The following is a 17,327-nucleotide window of genomic DNA, read 5'->3' on the forward strand; positions in this document are numbered from 1 at the left end:
TGTAAATCCTGCTGTTAACATCAAATCAGTAATTTGTAAGATTTATTTCCCTAATGGAAAATATGCCTAACCTGAAGTTTTGTGATAAGTGCTTTGTCTTCTGTGGATCTCTGTTGTTGCTTTTGTATGAAAAATAACGTTAGAGTTTACCAACCCATGCTGCTGTCATTACTACTTCCATTACTGCACAAGTAACAATGATAGCAACAAAACACTAGGAGGAAAATGGATCTGCTGTTTATACAGTGTCCCACTTATCCCCAAGTAAGCAAAAGCTATTTGCTTGCAATAGTCAGGAATGTTCTTATGAACAAAGTCTGATTTTTAATTTTCTAAAGTAATGAGAGTAAGATTAGGGGATTTATACAGAACAGAGCTGCAAGGAATGATTTTGCAATCCCAAGTACTGCAGGTTGTATAGACATGGGAGGGCTGTGTATTTTAATCTTGTTGTTATGAACCAAGGTACATTAATACAGGATGCCCTCAGAGCTCTAGAATGATAGATTTTTAGTGGGTTAACAGGTTTATTCAAGAGGCAAACTCTGTCCAGGACAGAATAGTCTTGTTTCCATTTATGTTGAATAGGGTTCCCTGTCTCCAAGCCTGAAACGTTCATTTTTGACTACAAAAAAAGTGGGTCACTTTTGCAGCCAGCCATAAAGAAGGTTTCGTGTCATGGAATTACAAAACAACATTTATGGATTCCATAATCCAATCCAAGGCAATATCTTTAGCAGACCCGTTTAGACTTTTTTTTTTAAATAGTGTATACACCTTTTGTTCTCAAGTGTTATTTATTAGGTCGGATGGGAAATAAAGGAAAACGAAGAGAGAAAATGGTTGTTCAAGACTACATTTTCATGTAGTAGCAGTGAGTCTGAACACAGCAGACATGTAAATTAATTTATGATTTGATCATTTCAGATTATACCAGTGTTGTTGGATGAAAAAGCAGCCTTCTTTTCTTCCACCCCAAATATAACAGTCGGTCTTCCATTTTTGAAAATAATCCAAGTCCAAACTATTGGCATATTTTAATGAAATGTTCAGCCCCTTGGTAGTTGAGGGAAAATTCAAAACAAAAAGAACTTAATTCAACTTCAGACTGAATAGTTCTGGCACCAACCACCTACAAACCAACCCTGGATAGTACACAGTAAAACCAATCGAATAAAAATATAATGATTAGGAAAAAAAATAATAGAAATAAACAACAACAACCAATGTTAGATCTGGCTAACCCAACCAGGCACAATTCAGCAGGGGCCACAGGCATTCCAACCCAAGGCATGAGAGAACAACCAGGTCTTTAAGGCTTTCCAGAATGCCGTCCAGATAGCTGAAGGAGTGTCACTAAACAGGGCAGGCACTGAGACAGAGAAGGCACACTTTCAAGATCCTAATAGATTACGTTGTCTATATTTGAAAGGACCCAGAGCACTCTAACTGTGTTGGATTGAATTAGTCTGGCTGATACCACAGGAGATAAGCTACCCCCCAGATAATTTTATTTATTTATTTTATTTTTATTGCATTTATATCCCGCCCTTCTCCGAAGACTCAGGGCGGCTTACAAGCTTAGCAGTAGCCTTCATTCCATGTATATGCCTGCTTATTAGGGCTTTCACACACACCCCAAGCGGCATTATTACAAAGTCAGCTTAATTGCCCCCAACAATCTGGGTCCTCATTTTACCTACCTCGGAAGGATGGAAGGCTGAGTCAACCTTGAGCCTGGTGGGATGCGAACCTGCACTAATTGCAGGCAGCTGGTGTTACTTAAGGAGGCATTAGCCCACTGCTCCACCAAGGCTCTGTGCCATGAAGTGCTTTATGGGTCACAATGAACACCTTGAACCACACCTGGAAGCCGACTGACAACCAGTGCAGTTTGAAAGAGGCGTCACATTGGCATACTAAGTCATGCCCATCACTACCCATGTCACGGCATTCTGGACCAGTTGAAGCTTCCCAATGGTCTTCAAGGGCAGCCCCATGTAGAGCACATTGTAATAGTTGAGCTAGGACTTGAATGAACGGCCTCCCAATCTGGAAAAGAGTACAATGGGTGCACTAGATGCAGCTGTGAAAAGGTGCACAGCTTCATGGACACAGCCACTACTTGCTCTTCAGCAGGAACTATAAATCCAGAAATAATCCCAGATTGTGTATCATTCTTGAATGTGACCCCATCTAAGGTTAAAGATGGAATATCCCTCAGATTTTTTCTAACAGGTTTCTATAGTAATTCAGGCTAGAAAATTTCTACAGCTTTATTCCTAACATACTTAGAGAGCCCCAGGTTGGGAAAGTAGCTCCTACCGTAATATATTCTCAATTTGACTTACAAAAAGATAGATCAGATAGACTGATCTTGAGAAAAATTAGTGTTAACAGTGTAATTCCTTATATTTATGAGTTAAATTTCTGCTAGAAAAGAGTTCAATTGAAATTAACAAAATAAATCTGTATGTGTATGTATATATGTGTGTGTATACGCATATATGGAAATTCGGTAACTAAAAAGGAAAAGATGTGAAAAAATATATCTAATCAGTCACAAGAACTTAAATGGGGCAAATGGAGAATATGTCAAAGGATTATTTTCAAAATAAGCAAGAAAAAAGGGAGGAAAGATAATTAACCTTTTTAAACTGCTACTTAATAATCCCAAAATTAATAACAGATTTTTGGGACTCTCTATACCAGCTAAACGGTTACAGATGTCAAAGATTTTCTGTTTCCACTATTCATCTTCTAACAACCCTGACAATTTTTTCCGTTGAAAATTAACAATAAATTCTTCTTTAATGTCCATATCAGAAATCAGAAGTGAATCAACAAGTTAAGAGCTTTATAGAAACCTGCCTGAACTGAAAAACTGTGTATGTATTTATGTGCATTTTAACACTAAAATAATATTTTAGTATTAAAATATCCAAATTTTATGGTAGCGTTTAAAAAGGGATTTCTATGGAATTTTCATTTTTAACTGCAATTCAACTGGGTCAGTTCACCTCAGTCCATACAGCTGTTAAAAACAGCTACTAATGGAGAAAGCAGGTTAGATGAATAGTTGAGGTCTATGTGGAACAACCAACCATCTGGATCCCAATGAAGATTTATTTTATTTTATTTTTTATTTTAATTCCATTTATATCCCGCCCTTCTCCGAAGACTCAGGGCGGCTTACAAGCTTAGCAGTAGCCTTCATTCTATGTATATGCCTGCTTGTTAGGGCTTTCACACACACCCCAAGCGGCATTATTACAAAGTCAGCTTGAATTTAGCAAGGCATTTTCTAAGATACTCATTTTTTTGGCAATATACTTGTGTTCATAATATTTCACCACACTTGGAGTGAAGGAGGAATGGTTTGTCATGAATCTGTATGCTTGGAATGCAAGATGGGGAGAGCAACGGTGAACTAAATGAAAGTAGCAAAACTAACCTATTTTCCATCCTGTGCTTCGCTTTTCAAAACTGAAAGATTAAATGTTTCGTTCCCGCTGTGTTTTTCTTTTTCTCCCCAGAAACATTGTGATAGACAGAAGGCAAACCTAAGAATCCGCTTCAAGCCTTCGCTCTTCCAACATGTAGGAACCCATTCCTCTTTGGCTGGTAAAATACAAAAATTGAAAGTGAGTAGAGAACATCACGGTTATGGAAATGAGGGAGGGGAGAAGGGGGGATCGAGAGGAGCAAGTGGCACAAATATGGTTGTTGCTTTATGTTAACTATTCAATTATACAAGTAGTATACATAGTCCTCATTTAATGATTGCCTCATATAGCAACCATTTGGAAATGACAGTAAATGAAAAAGCAACTTTACAATCAATCCTTCCACTTATGACCTTTGCAGGTTTGTAAAGGAAAGGAAAGTTGAAGTACAATTAGTTTCACTTTGCAGCCACTTTACTTAACAATCAGGTTGCTAATCCCAGTTGCAATTAAATGAGATTGCTAAATGAGAACTACCTAAAGGCTTTTATTCCCTGAATTGCTGAAAGTGGCTGAGGTGGAGTAAAAAAAGATAGTAGAATGCATGAAGACAACCAAAATCTGGCTGATTCTGACCAGTTGTGCTTCAGACTAGCACAACTAGTAGACTTGCAGTACTTTTTTTTTCTCTGAGCTTAAATTTCACCAAATCTGGATTCCATCGAGGAATATTGTAATGCTGCACATCTTGGATGTCGAGGAATGGAGCCAATTTCAAGATGGATGGGGGGAGGAAAATGTTTTGAAAGTAAAAATAGCTTCCTAGAGGGCAGGAAACTACCACATGTGTGAGTTGGGTGGCCATATAAATGTGTTTAATAATAAATAAAAATTACTTGTGAACCTGTATTAGGGGATATGTATATCCACACGCATGCACAGCTTAGATGTACCTTAACAGATTAATGTGTAAAATGCAATGGGTTTTGAATGTGTGAAGCACTTTGGGAAAAACAGGTGCTGCCTGATTCAGATCTCTTTCCTGGGGAGTAAAGGCCACCTGTGCAATTCTGCAAAGAGGAAGGAGATGCTTCAGTGATAGAATATGGAGCAAACTGTAAATGGTTCCGAAAGAAAAAAAGAGGCATCTGGTCAAGAGGCAAGAAAATTGGAGCTTATCCACTTTGATGAAAAGAGAAAGAAACTAGGATAAATTAATTAGCAATGTATTCTGCCATTTGTCAGAGCTTTAACACTACAGAATAAAGTCTGAAAGTAAAGCTGGAGAGAGGAGGAAGGGTTCTAATATACAAATAGTCCTCAACTTGCAACTGATTATTTAATGACCATTTGAAGTTACGACAGACTTCAAAAAAGCTACTTAAGACCTATGCTTGAAGTTATACTTGCTGCCTCTGCCACCACACCACACACAAACACAAACACACACACACACACATACACCCCAGTTACATGATTGTGTTTTGGGCGCTTGGAAACCAGCTTGTATTTACAACCACTTGCAGTGTTCCATGGTCCTGTGACCATGATTTGTTTGTTTTTTTGCTGGTCTCTGGCAAAAAACGCCCATTTGGGAGATTGGATTTGCTTAAGAACCACAATGACTTGCTTTATGACCATCACAAAAACAGATGTAAAATTGAATTGATCACATGACTGCAGTGACTTATGACTGAAGTTCTGGATACTATTGTGGTAATAAGTTGAGAACTCCCTGAGTTAGGCTGAACATTTTATGCATACCTGAATTTGGGAAGTTCTGTGAGTGCTGCTTCTTCCTTTCATATTGTATAGTGATTTAATTAGATGAAGGGATAGTTATTTTAGTTCAATTTATATATATTTTTTCCTAAAAATTTAGTTCACTTAATAAGAATTAAAAGAAAATATAATGGTAAATATTCACTGAAATTCTCCCTTCTCCTTTAATAGTGGAAGCTCTGTGCCTGTGGGAAAAGGAACAGTTCAACAGTTCTTTCATTTGTTAATAAATGTTTAGGATTTCTACCAACCCAATTCCATGTTACATCAAAAGTATTTTTAAGCTGTCTTGTTGGTGCCTTTTTTCAAGATTATAATGACGAAAGGGAAAAAGGGACAGTCTTCATGAGACACAAGATGGCAGAAATTAACCCTTTGTGCAGGGATAGGTGTCAGTAGTGATATGCAGAGAGAAAGACATGAGTTGGTGATAGATTGGCCATGTAGAGCAAAGGAGGAGGAAAACTAAAAGACAAAGGCTTTGTGCCTGACCAACAGGGTGGATATTGATTTTATCAAAAGAAAAAATGAACATACAGTATAAAGTCATAAAGATTTGGGAGGGGGAAAAATGTTAAATGTGTCCCTTAAAATCCTTTCAGAGCATCAGGTGGGCGATATTTTCCACAGATGTGTAATATAAAAAGGGTATGTTCCTCAAGGAAATCATTTCAGTTTTCCTTTTATCTTGTATATTGAGGACAAAGATTTTGGAAAACAGTCTCTTCGCAAAGAGCACGTGAACCCTCCTGCAGAAGTGAGCACGAGCCTAAAGACCTACCAGCACTTCTCCTTGGAGAAAGCGTACCTGAGAGAAGACTTTTTCTGGGCGTTTACTCCCACAGCGGGTGACTTTGTACGCTTTCGCTTCTTTAAGCCGCTCCGTATTGAACGGTAAGCTTCAACAGCTTTGGGAAGCAAGGAATGGGAAAGTTTAGCTTGTGGTCGAAAGTCCCTTGATCTGGTGAAAGACAGTTCATCTGCAAAGCAGATTGCATGCCCTTCAGTTTCTTCCCAGTATACTCCAAGTGTTGCCTTTTTGTTTTTGAGTCTTTCTGCACCACCTGAAAGACAGAACAATCTTAAGGTACATGACACAATTGTTGGCCAGCTCAAAGTTACTGCAGAAGTTCTGCATATGAACTTGTTGGTGGTGCCCATATCACTTTGGCTTTCCATTCTCCAACCTTGCTGCTTGGTGTATTTTTTTTTCTTTTATCTGAAAGCAGTAGTTGCTACTTGAAACTAAGAAGCCTTGATTAGAGTCTTTTTATCTTGCATATATTTTCTCACAATTAGATTACATCTGAGATGAGTTATTTTCCACGTACTGATACTGCTAAAACTGTATAGAGAAGCAGCTATTATAGTCTTAGGCTCCCAGGTTATGGCGGAATGCTGTGCCTACAGTCTCTAACACAACCTTTGGAGTTAGTGAGTGTTGCAGTCCAACACATCTGGAGATTTCCAAGATGGATAAAGTTGCCCTAGTGCTTCTGGAAGATATAACAATGAGATATAATGAGAGAGAGAAGCTTAGCGTTAAATGACTCTGGCTCTTGAGACCCCAAAATAACTGTATGTGAAGTTCTACAATCTTAATCCAGCATGATCAGGAGCCTCTGGGCAGTCAGAGACCTGCAATAGGAGGAAGGGCTCAAGATGTCACAAGGAATGTTTTAGGTTTGCAAGCATGTACTATTTCAAAGAAGTTATAATTGTTTTTGGTTCAGCCACAACACAATGAAGCCTTTCTTCTCCTTCACCTTGTTGGAGGACTTCATGAATGCTTTTTCCTTTCCTATGTGCCTAATTCAACATTAAATTTATTTTCAATCCCTCAGTCTGAATTTTGGCAAGTACTCATAACAGATGGGGCCTTAGTGGCATCTATGCTAAGCAGTACCATCCCTAGGGAGACTTGTCTAAACTATAGATTACAATTGTGGCTTCAGAAAGCAAATAATGTTTATTTATTTATTATATTTTCCAAAAGACTCGTAGCATTGCACAATTAAAATCAGGACACACAATAATAACTCAAAAATGAACATAGTAAATCAACCAATAACATTAAATATTAATAATAACATTAAAACAAATGTGAATAGTATCCAAAGACTCAGTGCCAACCCTCAAATGTTCTTTTAAAATAGTTCTGCTTTCAAAGCCTGCTGAAGCCTACAAGCAAAGGAACTATCCAAATCTCTGGAGAGAATCTCTATTTTGAAGGGTGATGTTGTCACAGAAAAGCACACATTTCTCACTGAATCTCCCATGAGCAAGAACTTACAGTCAGGTCTCCTAGGTCGACAAGCACACTGGATTGTTAGGAGCTGTTTGAAGTAGATGGTCAAGCAGAATACAAAGCAATGTAGACTTTGTAGATCAACACCAGCAGTTTGAATTGTATCCAGGAGGCTATTCACAAGGAATGCAGTGTCCGCAACACAGATGTTATGAGTAACACACAGGCTAATATTTTGTGCCAATGGTGATTATTAAATAATCTTTAGAGACTTCTCCATGTAGTGTGCACTGCGCTAATCTTTCCAGGAGAAGGCAAGGGCCTGAGTCACCTTCTCCAGCTACAGGGTACATTAGTTAAAACTGGGCAAAGATTCCGCCTGCCTATCAAACAGCAGCTGTGAATCTAAGGCAGACATGTCAAACTCACGACGTCACATGACGTCGCACAATGTATCGGGACGGTTTTGCCATTGCCGGCAATGGGGTGGGTGCGGCTTCTGGATGACGCATCCAGCCCATGGGCCAGCAGTTTGACACCCCTGATCTAAGGGAACCCTAAATCATGTACCTGCTCCTTCAGGGTGAATGCTACCTGAACCAGAGTTATCACTGGAGTAAAGTACATCTGGAAAAACTCAATCTTGCTGGGATTCAGCTTCAACTTGCTTCTTTCCGTTCAAAGAAAGAGAGAAAGATGAATTGCGCATGAATGGAAGTAATTAATAGGAAGTTTGGAAACTGTACGGTGGTTTTTATTATACAGCCAGTTTCAGGAAGAGTTTGTGATGGGGTGCATTAGTTCCTCCTTCAAGGAGGACAATACCATCCTCTCCCAGGCCATGTTGCAAGACTTTACTTCTATAATCTCCATAGATGCTCCATAGATGCTGCAGAATCAAGACCTAAATGAATACTTCCAAAATGTTGCCCAGAATTCTCACTGAAGCATATGTACAGATACTACTTTTTTGGGGGGGGAGGGGAAATGGAAAGGAATGAAAGCATTCTAAACAAGGCTTCTGGTCCATAGTCCACCAACTTAATAAAGGTGGATAATTAGAAACATCTCACCACCCTTATCACTAGGATCCATTCTTATGACCTATGCAAGATTCAAGGAAGCAAGTACCTTTTAGGAAACCAGGAAGTAAAGTAGCAGAATTACTGTTAGGCTCCCCATTTGTGTAGAGGCATTACTTTGTTCTACCTTTTTTCACTTCTTAGGTTATAAAATTACTGCCTTTTATTAGGTTTTTTCTACCATTAGGATTTTCTTTAATTTTGTTACACAAACTGGCCTTCTATGAAAGAATAGTGGAGTAGCAATTAATGTTGCTTCATTCCATACAGAGATATTTCCTGGGTTTTTTTCCTGCAGATGTCTTACAAGTGTTGTCCTCCTGAAAATGTTAGCATAGTTGAGGTTAGTAGGGTGCAGATTCAAGTGTTATCTGCAGATTTAAAAAAATTACTGAGGACACAGTTTGAAAAGGACAGATATCCCTCAAGAAAGATATTTTGCATTTAATGTCTATTAAATGATTGAGATATTCTTTTTGCTTAAGTTCAATGTTAGCATCATATTTTTCACCTATCTTAGGACTGAGAGCCTGTCTGGTGGTTTGGTTAAAGTATTAGAGGAGAACTAGACAGACTGTCTCTTAGGCACAGAAGCTGGCTTTGGGCAAGTTGCTGTCTCTCAGCCCTGAGAAATCATAAAACATCTATCTACCAAACAACATTGGTCCAATATGTACAGTATGGCCCATAACCTTCTATGAAAAGGCCTTGATCCTTCAGTGGATTGGATGATGATGATGTTTTGATCCTGATGATGATTGTGATGTTGATCATGATAACAATAGCAATATCACTTAGACTTATATGCCTCTCTAAGCAGTTTAGAGTCAGCATATTGCCTCCCAACAATCTGGGTCCTCATTTTACCGACCTCAGAAGGTTGCAAGGCTGGTCAGGATTAAACTCCTGGCTGTGGGCAGAGTTAGCCTGCAAAAACTATATTCATATGCAAATTCTTCAAAAGAATTGTGCACTTATAGAGACAGCTGCCAGCAGATGGAAGGCAGCTATGTGAGCTTGGAGTAAATTACAGCTTCTTTATTGATTCAAAGAGAAGTACTTTGTGCATGCTCCTGCATTTGCAAAAGCATTTCTTTCAAAGAATTTGCACTACAGTGGTATATATTTCTGCAAATGATAGTCAATATCTTTTCTCTCCCCCCCCCCCCGCCTTGGCCTAATTCCATTATGTTTAGGACATCTCAGTTCTTTTGTCTGATGTGCATTGCTTCTTTCTCTGCTATCTTTGCCTGCAGCTTAAATTATATCTTCAGGAACTATAGGAACAATATTAATGTCGTGTCTAGAAATCCATTTGTTTACATTTCTCTGAATTAAATTTCTCTCTAAAGAAGTTTTAAATAAAAAAAATAGGAACAACTTCCCTTTGTGGCCTTTTTCTTCCCAATGTACTCCTGCATTCAGAAGGTATTTCCAGTAATGTCTGTTTCTCCAGTTTCGGATTAAAACTCTAGTTGAAAAGGTCACTTTCATCATGAAAATGGATATTTGTGCTTCTTACTGCTAATAGATCCTTTCAAATGCAGTAGAGTGCTTAATTTGTGAGAATGGGCAAACAGTTGATCTGTAACTGGTAGCATGTTTGCTTATACAATATAGTACTTTTCTTTCTCAAAAATACTTCACGGAGATGGTTATTATTGAGTTCAGCCAAAGTCATTGGTGAGGTGAATTTTATGTTTTACCACTGTGGGAGCTCTGCAATCATTATTGATTCCTTTTGTGCAGGTTTTTCTTCCGTAGTGGCAACATTGAACACCCTGAAGACAAACTATTCAACACAACAGTAGAAGTCTTGCCATTTGATGTAAGTTTGCTGAGTATATTGTGGTTAATTATAATTATTAGATTTTTATTTTGCCTTTTTATATATTTTTGTCAACGCAAGGCAGCAAGTATTCCCAGTGCCCCTTTCTCCTCCTATTTTCCTCACAATGACAACCCTGCAAGATAGGTTGGGTTGAAAGAATGATTGGGCCAATGATGGCTTTTAGGCCTCACTCCTGAGGCCTGCCTAGAATTTAGATGATCTTCTGGTTCCAGGCCAGCACTTTCATCACAACACCAAAATAGCTCCATGATGGAACTCTGAAACTATTCTTCTTCAAAAGTTTCTGAAGCTCAGTTGCTGGTTCTAGTTTTGGTTTACTCATTATCCCTTTTAGGAACTAAGAATGGTTTTTCTAAAGTGCAATATTCCAATATTTATGATTCCCTAAGATTAAGTGGTAGCTGTTGGAATCCATAGTTATTACAGGTAAGCCTTTGACTTATGACTGTAATGGAGCCTGACATTATACGATCATCAGTCATAAAGGTCATAAAGTGGGCGTCACGTGACCAATTTGATTTGACAACTTTTTTTGCATCAGTCTTTAAGCAAATCACCATGGTCATTAAGCAGATCCATGATCATTAAACGAGCCTGTTGTTGTTTCCTATGGGGGATTTTTGCCAAAAAAGTAAATGCCAGTTTTTGACAAGCACAATGTAAATTGTGTTCGTGTGACTGGAGAATGCTGCAAATGGGCATAAATGCAGACTGCCTGTCACTGCCCCAAATGCAGTCACATGACGGTAGGGAGGGCCCAGCCATTGGAACTTCAGAATTGGGTTGTAACTACCTCAGGGGAGGGTACCTCATGACTTCAAGTGGTCAATTAGCAACCCATCATACGTCAGAGACTACATGTACCTGTATTAGAATGTTGGAGGCATCATAGATTGTTAGGAGTGTAAGACACATTATTATTATGTAGCCAGTTATCTATCTGGGATCGCAAAGTCTAATCAGAATCTAAATTCCAACATCCTGGGATTACTTTGCAAACCTCAAAGCAAGTTCTGCTTCATTATTCTCAATGTAAAATGCATAGCCTATAACAGAGAAAAGGGTTTTCGTGTCTGATCCTTATTCAGTACCCTTCAGTAGTCTTTTATGAGTCCTTGAAAGGCATAAAAAGTTTTACTAACACTCACTGTTAGAATAATGCTCTCTTTCTCTAAGGGCATAAGTATTGCCTGGTGATTTATTGTCATAGCATTTCACACTGTATACACAGCAGGCTACCTAAATCCTTATAGCTGCCTTTTTGCAAAGATTGTCTGTTTCCCTGAACAGAGTCTGCAGTCAGATAAAGAAGCTCTGCAGGAGGGAAGAGCAACAGCATTCAAGTACCACAGGACGTCTGATGGCTACATACAGATAGGTAAATTGCTGGTTCAAGTCCAACAATACCCTGCCAACTGTAGATGGTTATGTTGCTCTTCGTATAATGCAAACACAGAGTGTGATGGCCAGGAAGAGGTAGGATAAGCGTCTTCTGAATTCATTAGCATTTGTCATTAATTGCCCTGCCATTTAGAGTGAGAAAAAGTGAATTTATTATCGGTATTGAGTATATTGGCCCATCTAATGATTCTAAGTACCTCACAGTAAAACACAAACTATAAGCCCTTGCGACACTCCTAAGCATGTACTTTGTTATCCATCTAATAATAAGCTACCTTACTGCTGAGTTTCTAATAATCTAATATTTACAACAAGCTCGACAACTCATGGACATTAAGAGAAGAGAAAGTATGCCACAACTGTTAAAAATGGCCCCTAGAAGTCTGGTAAAAGAGTTCAGTTTTAATAGTCTTTCTAAAGATATCCAATGTGGGGGCAGTGCAAACCCCAGAAATCTTAATCCTGAGAGTCCCACACCTGTCACTTCCTGGTGGGCAAATGAAAGTGGGCAGATTCAACTGAAATGAAACAATCTGGGAGATATCTGGGAACATGCCACAGGGAGCTTTTTAAGTAAAAGCCAGGGCTTTTTATTCTTCTTTGAAATCTTTTGGCAGCCAATGCAGCAACTGCAAAATTAACTCTCATGTTTCGAGTGGTGTTTACAAATAATTTTCAAAGAAACCCAAGTGAATTATATTGCAGTAATTGTACATCAACATGATGAGCATGTGAGTATGTTCACCATCTCCCACTCCAGGAAAGGTCACAAATGGAACACCGGCCAAATTGGGTTACCGTATTTTCTGGCGTATAAGACGACCCCCTACATTTCCTGTTAAATTATAGGGTTTGGGCTATACTCACCGTATAAGACTACCCCTGTTCCAACGCACACCAAATAAAAATTAAAAAACATCAGATTTGATTTTAATATGGTAATTTTAATTCAAATGCTTATGACATGCAGGTGCTTAGTAGGAAAACTGTCACTTATAAACATAAGGCTGTTTGTCATCAAACATGTAAACATAAAACAGTGCAAGTGGATTAAACTATAATAATAATAATAATGATGATGATGATGATGAAGAAGAAGAAGAAGAAGAAGAAGAAGAAGAAGAAGAAGAAGAAGAAGAAGAAGAAGAAGAAGAAGAAGAAGAAGAAGAAGAAGAAGAAGAAGAAGAAGAAGAAGAAGTTGGAGGGGACCTTGGAGGTCATCTAGTCCAACCCCCTGCTAAGGCAGGAAACCCTATACCATTTCAGACAAATGGCTCTCCAGTCTCTTCTTAAAAACTTCCAGTGTTGGAGCATTCACCACTTCTGGAGGCAGGTTGTTCCACTGGTTAATTGTTCTAACTGTCAGGAAGTTTCTCCTTAGTTCTAGGTTGCTTCTCTCCTTGATTAGTTTCCATCCATTACTTCTTGTCCTGCTTTCAGGTGGTTTGGAGAATAGCTTGGCTCCCTCTTCTTTGTGGCAGCCCCTGATTCCAGCAACCATTCCCTATTTTCCTAATTCACTTTTTCACTTTTCCTAATTCACTCTAAAGCTTTCCCTGCGCAGAGCCTTAAGTAACACAAGCTGCCTGCAGTTAGTGCAGGTTCGCATCCCACCAGGCTCAAGGTTGACTCAGCTTTCCATCCTTCCAAGGTAGGTAAAATGAGGACCCAGATTGTTGGGGGCAATAAGCTGACTTTGTAATAATGCTGCTTGGGGTGTGTGTGAAAGCCCTAATAAACAGGCATATACACAGAATGAAGGCTATTGCTAAGCACATTGATTTGTGCTTTAAATTGTAAGCCACCCTGAGTCTTCGGAGAAGGGCAGGATATAAATGGGATTTTTAAAAAAAAGACCAAATGGGAGATCCGCTCCAGGTTTTCCAGCCAGTCCGCCCAGTTCCTGAGTCAAATGTGTCCTTAGAGCTAAGCTGCTGCTCTGGCTGCTGGCTTCCCCACCTGCCTTTCAAGTTGGGATATACTACAGCTGGTCTTCAACTTTAGAAGAAAAGACGCCCAGACCCCAGCCTGTAAAAAATCACAGACTGCAGCTTCTTCTCTAATTGGTCCCGCTTTCCCTGAGCAGACTAAATGGGAGATCCGCTCCAGGTTTTCCAGCCAGCCCTGTCCCTAAATTTTCAGCACCCGGCGTATAAGATGACCCCTGACTTTTGAGAAGATTTTCATGGGTTAAAAAGTGGTCTTATACGCCAGAAACTATGGTAGGTTTCTCATGACCACCAGTCCACCTACTGATCAAGGAGGAATTGTGAGTCCAGAAGAACTTTCAGATCGTGAACTTTAGAGAAAGTCATTAGCCATTAGGAGAAGAAAAGGAGATCAATGTTTTTTCAACAGCCATTCGCTAGTATTTAAGCTTGCTTCTTCCACTCCAATCTTTCACAATCTCTAAATCCCTGGTGAAGATTCATCAGTCCTTCTAGTTCATCCTGCAATGGAGATTATAATTGGGTGTTATCAGCATGTTGATACTACTTCACCTCAAACTAGCACATGATCTGTCCCAATGTTTTCATATATGAGTCATAAAGCATGCATGAGACAGCTGAACCTTGTGGCACTCCAGACAAGAGGAATCAAGTGCTTAGCCACTCATCCCTTCATGATACCAACTGGAACTTTCCATGAGGAAGGAGCAGATCCACTGTAAAATAGTGCTTCTCTTCCAGGTTGTTCAGAAATATACCATTAACATGACTGAGAGGATAAACAAGACCAAGAAGACTGTATTTGCCTCATTCAGGTCCTAATAAATATGCACTAGAGTGACCGATGCACTTTCCATCCAATACTCATAGCTGAATCCTACTCAGAAGAGATCGATTAATTGGCTTCATCTAGAAGCCTCTTTAACAAGCATCACACCAGCATCCCCAAAGCATTTCCTAAAAAAGGGAAGATTACAGACCGGGCAGAGGAATCTCAGAAACTTAAATTGAGAGATGGTTCCTCCAGGAGAGAATGCACCACTGCTTCTTTTAAAGCAGTGCATACCATCTCCACACCTAAAAAACAATTCATCACTTCATGAATCTGTCTCTTCCCCCCCCCTCCCCGAGTGTGGCAAGAACCCAGTTAGAAAAGAGGCTGAGCTTAAATTACAGCATACCCTAACCCCCTTTATTTGTTAAAATCCAGAAGCTCAAATGAATCCCAAATGACCTTTAATATGCTACCCCAGATACCTCACTGAACTTCAGACTCAGTAAATTAATCAGCAAAATGTTCTGGAGATGTGTCATACAGCCTGCAGGCAACTCTTATCCTTGTCCTTCCCTCAGAGGGAAAAGGACACCAACAGAGCTGCTGTACAACATTCTAACAGTGCAGTAAATGTAGGAAAATAATGACACTTCATTTTTATCAACACAGAATAGGTGACAACCTGGGGTTATATGTTTGCTCAGTTTTATTCACCTTTGGACTTATGCCATGGCAATTAACTATCACTTCTGCCATATATCGTTGTGCTTCCTGCATTCAACAGACAGTGTCTGCTTAGATGCAGTCTCATCCAGCACCCTCAGAAGCTCCATAGTCTGTAAGTCATCAAGCACCTGCTCAAAACCAGTAAGATCCATTAAACATTTGGGGTGGACTATCCCAATCAATCACCTCTCCTTGTGGAGGTCACAGGTAATACTAAGCCTCATGCTCATTTGTAATAGGACAAAGTAGACAAGTAATCAGAATAACCTTCATTTTGAGATCACGTGCCAACTGCTCCAAAGAAAACCCTAGATCTGAATAATGACCATTTTGTGTGCATTGTTTGAGATCACTTGAGACAAGCCTATGGTTGCCATGGTGGCCATCAGTTCTTGCATTCCCCTCAAACTACCCTCACTCCATTGCATGGTAGTTGAAAACCCTCAGAGCCAACAGCTGTGATTCTCTACCAATACCCAAGTAATGAGATCTAGGAGTTCAAAAATGGACATCAACTGTTATTTACTTCCTGGGTTTTGATATTTTATTTTGAGAATTAATTTTGAGTTCTTGGATTGGACTACTAATACTCCAAAGAGTCTTTTTTTGGCTACAACCCCTGAATCTAAGTACTTAAAGGTCTGGGTAGAAAAAAACTACGTATAGCAGGTTTTCTACATTTTTAGGGAGTCCAATGTTTGCTTTTGATTACTCACTACTGTGTTTCCCCCAAAATAAGACCTGGTCTTTTTTCTTTTTTCTTTTTTTGCCTCCAAAAGAGGGGGAATGTCTTTTCCACGGTCTCACCTCTTGGCGGCACTAACAGCCCGACCCAGCTGACCCACTTCTTCTGTCATCGCTTGCTTGTGTCACCCCCGACCTTCATTTCGCTATCAGAGGCCTTCAAGAAAGCCTCGACAGCCAAGAACCAAGCTCCAGGTGGATACAGTCATCGCCCCCAGCCTCCATTTTGCCATCCAGGGGGCACCACGCACATCAATCCGGAGCTCGGTTCTTGGCTGCAGAGACCTTTCAATGTACATTCCAACCTCATACTTTATTGACCAAGTGTGATTAGACACACAGGGAATTTGTTTCCCTTGCAAAAATTCTCAGCATACATGCAAAGCAACAGAGTAATAATAATCATAATTCGCTCCTTCCGACGCGATCTGAAGACTTATTTGTTCGAACAAGCCGGCCTGGCCTGATGGGGGATGGGTTGGGATTTTATTGTTGTTTTAAATATATTTACTTATTGTTTTAGCTTGGGCATTTTGTTTAATTCTTTTTTAACTTTTGTATCTTTGTACTTTTATATGTTTGCCCTGTTCACCGCCCTGAGTCCTTCGGGAGAAGGGCGGTATACAAATAAAATTATTATTATTATTATTATTATTATTATTATTATTATTATTATTATTATTATTATTATTATTATTATACCAATAAGAGAGGGTAGTAAAGATGGGAAGGATAATAAATAAAAGTTTTAACTTTTGGGCTTAAATTTAATTAATTGTTTTAAATTTATTTCAACTTTTGTATTGTATGGTTTTAATTGCCCTGTAAACCGCCCTGAGTCCTATGGGAATAGGGCGGTATATAAGTCAAATAAATAAATAAATAAATAAATAAATAAATAAATAAATAAATAAATAAATAAAATAATAGTACAGCCCATACGACATGGGCAAATATACTTAGACATAAGACAGGACTGTGAGAATTAGGTGTTCAGCAGAGTGATGGCACAAGGGAAAGAACTGTTCCTGTGTCTAATTGTTTTGGCATACAGGCAATTCCTTACTTGGAAAGTCTCTGACGCCTTCCTTTCCTCTTAAGTCAGGGCTTTTCAACCGGTGGTACACATACCACTGGTGGTACTTCGGCACCTGGCAGGTGGTATGCGTACGACGGGTTGAAAAGCACTGTAAAAAAAAAGTGTAAAAGTGGATGAGGTGAAGTGGCGGCAGCACCGCACAGGCCTGTGGGAGAGTCAGCTGGAGCTGCATGAGGTATCTCTCGGACTCTGCTGAGACCCCAGGATTGGTGTGTGATGCTCC

At 39.3% G+C, this 17,327-nt stretch overlaps 1 protein-coding gene across 1 annotated transcript in view; it reads left to right on the forward strand.

Annotated features, from left to right (window-relative positions):
- Positions 1-17,327, forward strand: part of MGAT4B (alpha-1,3-mannosyl-glycoprotein 4-beta-N-acetylglucosaminyltransferase B) — a 112,755-nt gene that overhangs the window by 85,345 nt on the left and 10,083 nt on the right. The window contains exons 10-13 of the mRNA XM_083350899.1: positions 3,537-3,644; positions 5,929-6,122; positions 10,308-10,386; positions 11,701-11,788. Of these exons, the coding sequence (XP_083207025.1) occupies positions 3,537-3,644; positions 5,929-6,122; positions 10,308-10,386; positions 11,701-11,788 (469 nt within the window). The remainder of the gene's footprint in view (positions 1-3,536; positions 3,645-5,928; positions 6,123-10,307; positions 10,387-11,700; positions 11,789-17,327) is intronic.

Source organism: Vipera ursinii, assembly GCF_947247035.1.
Source record: "Vipera ursinii genome assembly, chromosome: 2".
NCBI lineage: Eukaryota > Metazoa > Chordata > Lepidosauria > Squamata > Viperidae > Vipera > Vipera ursinii.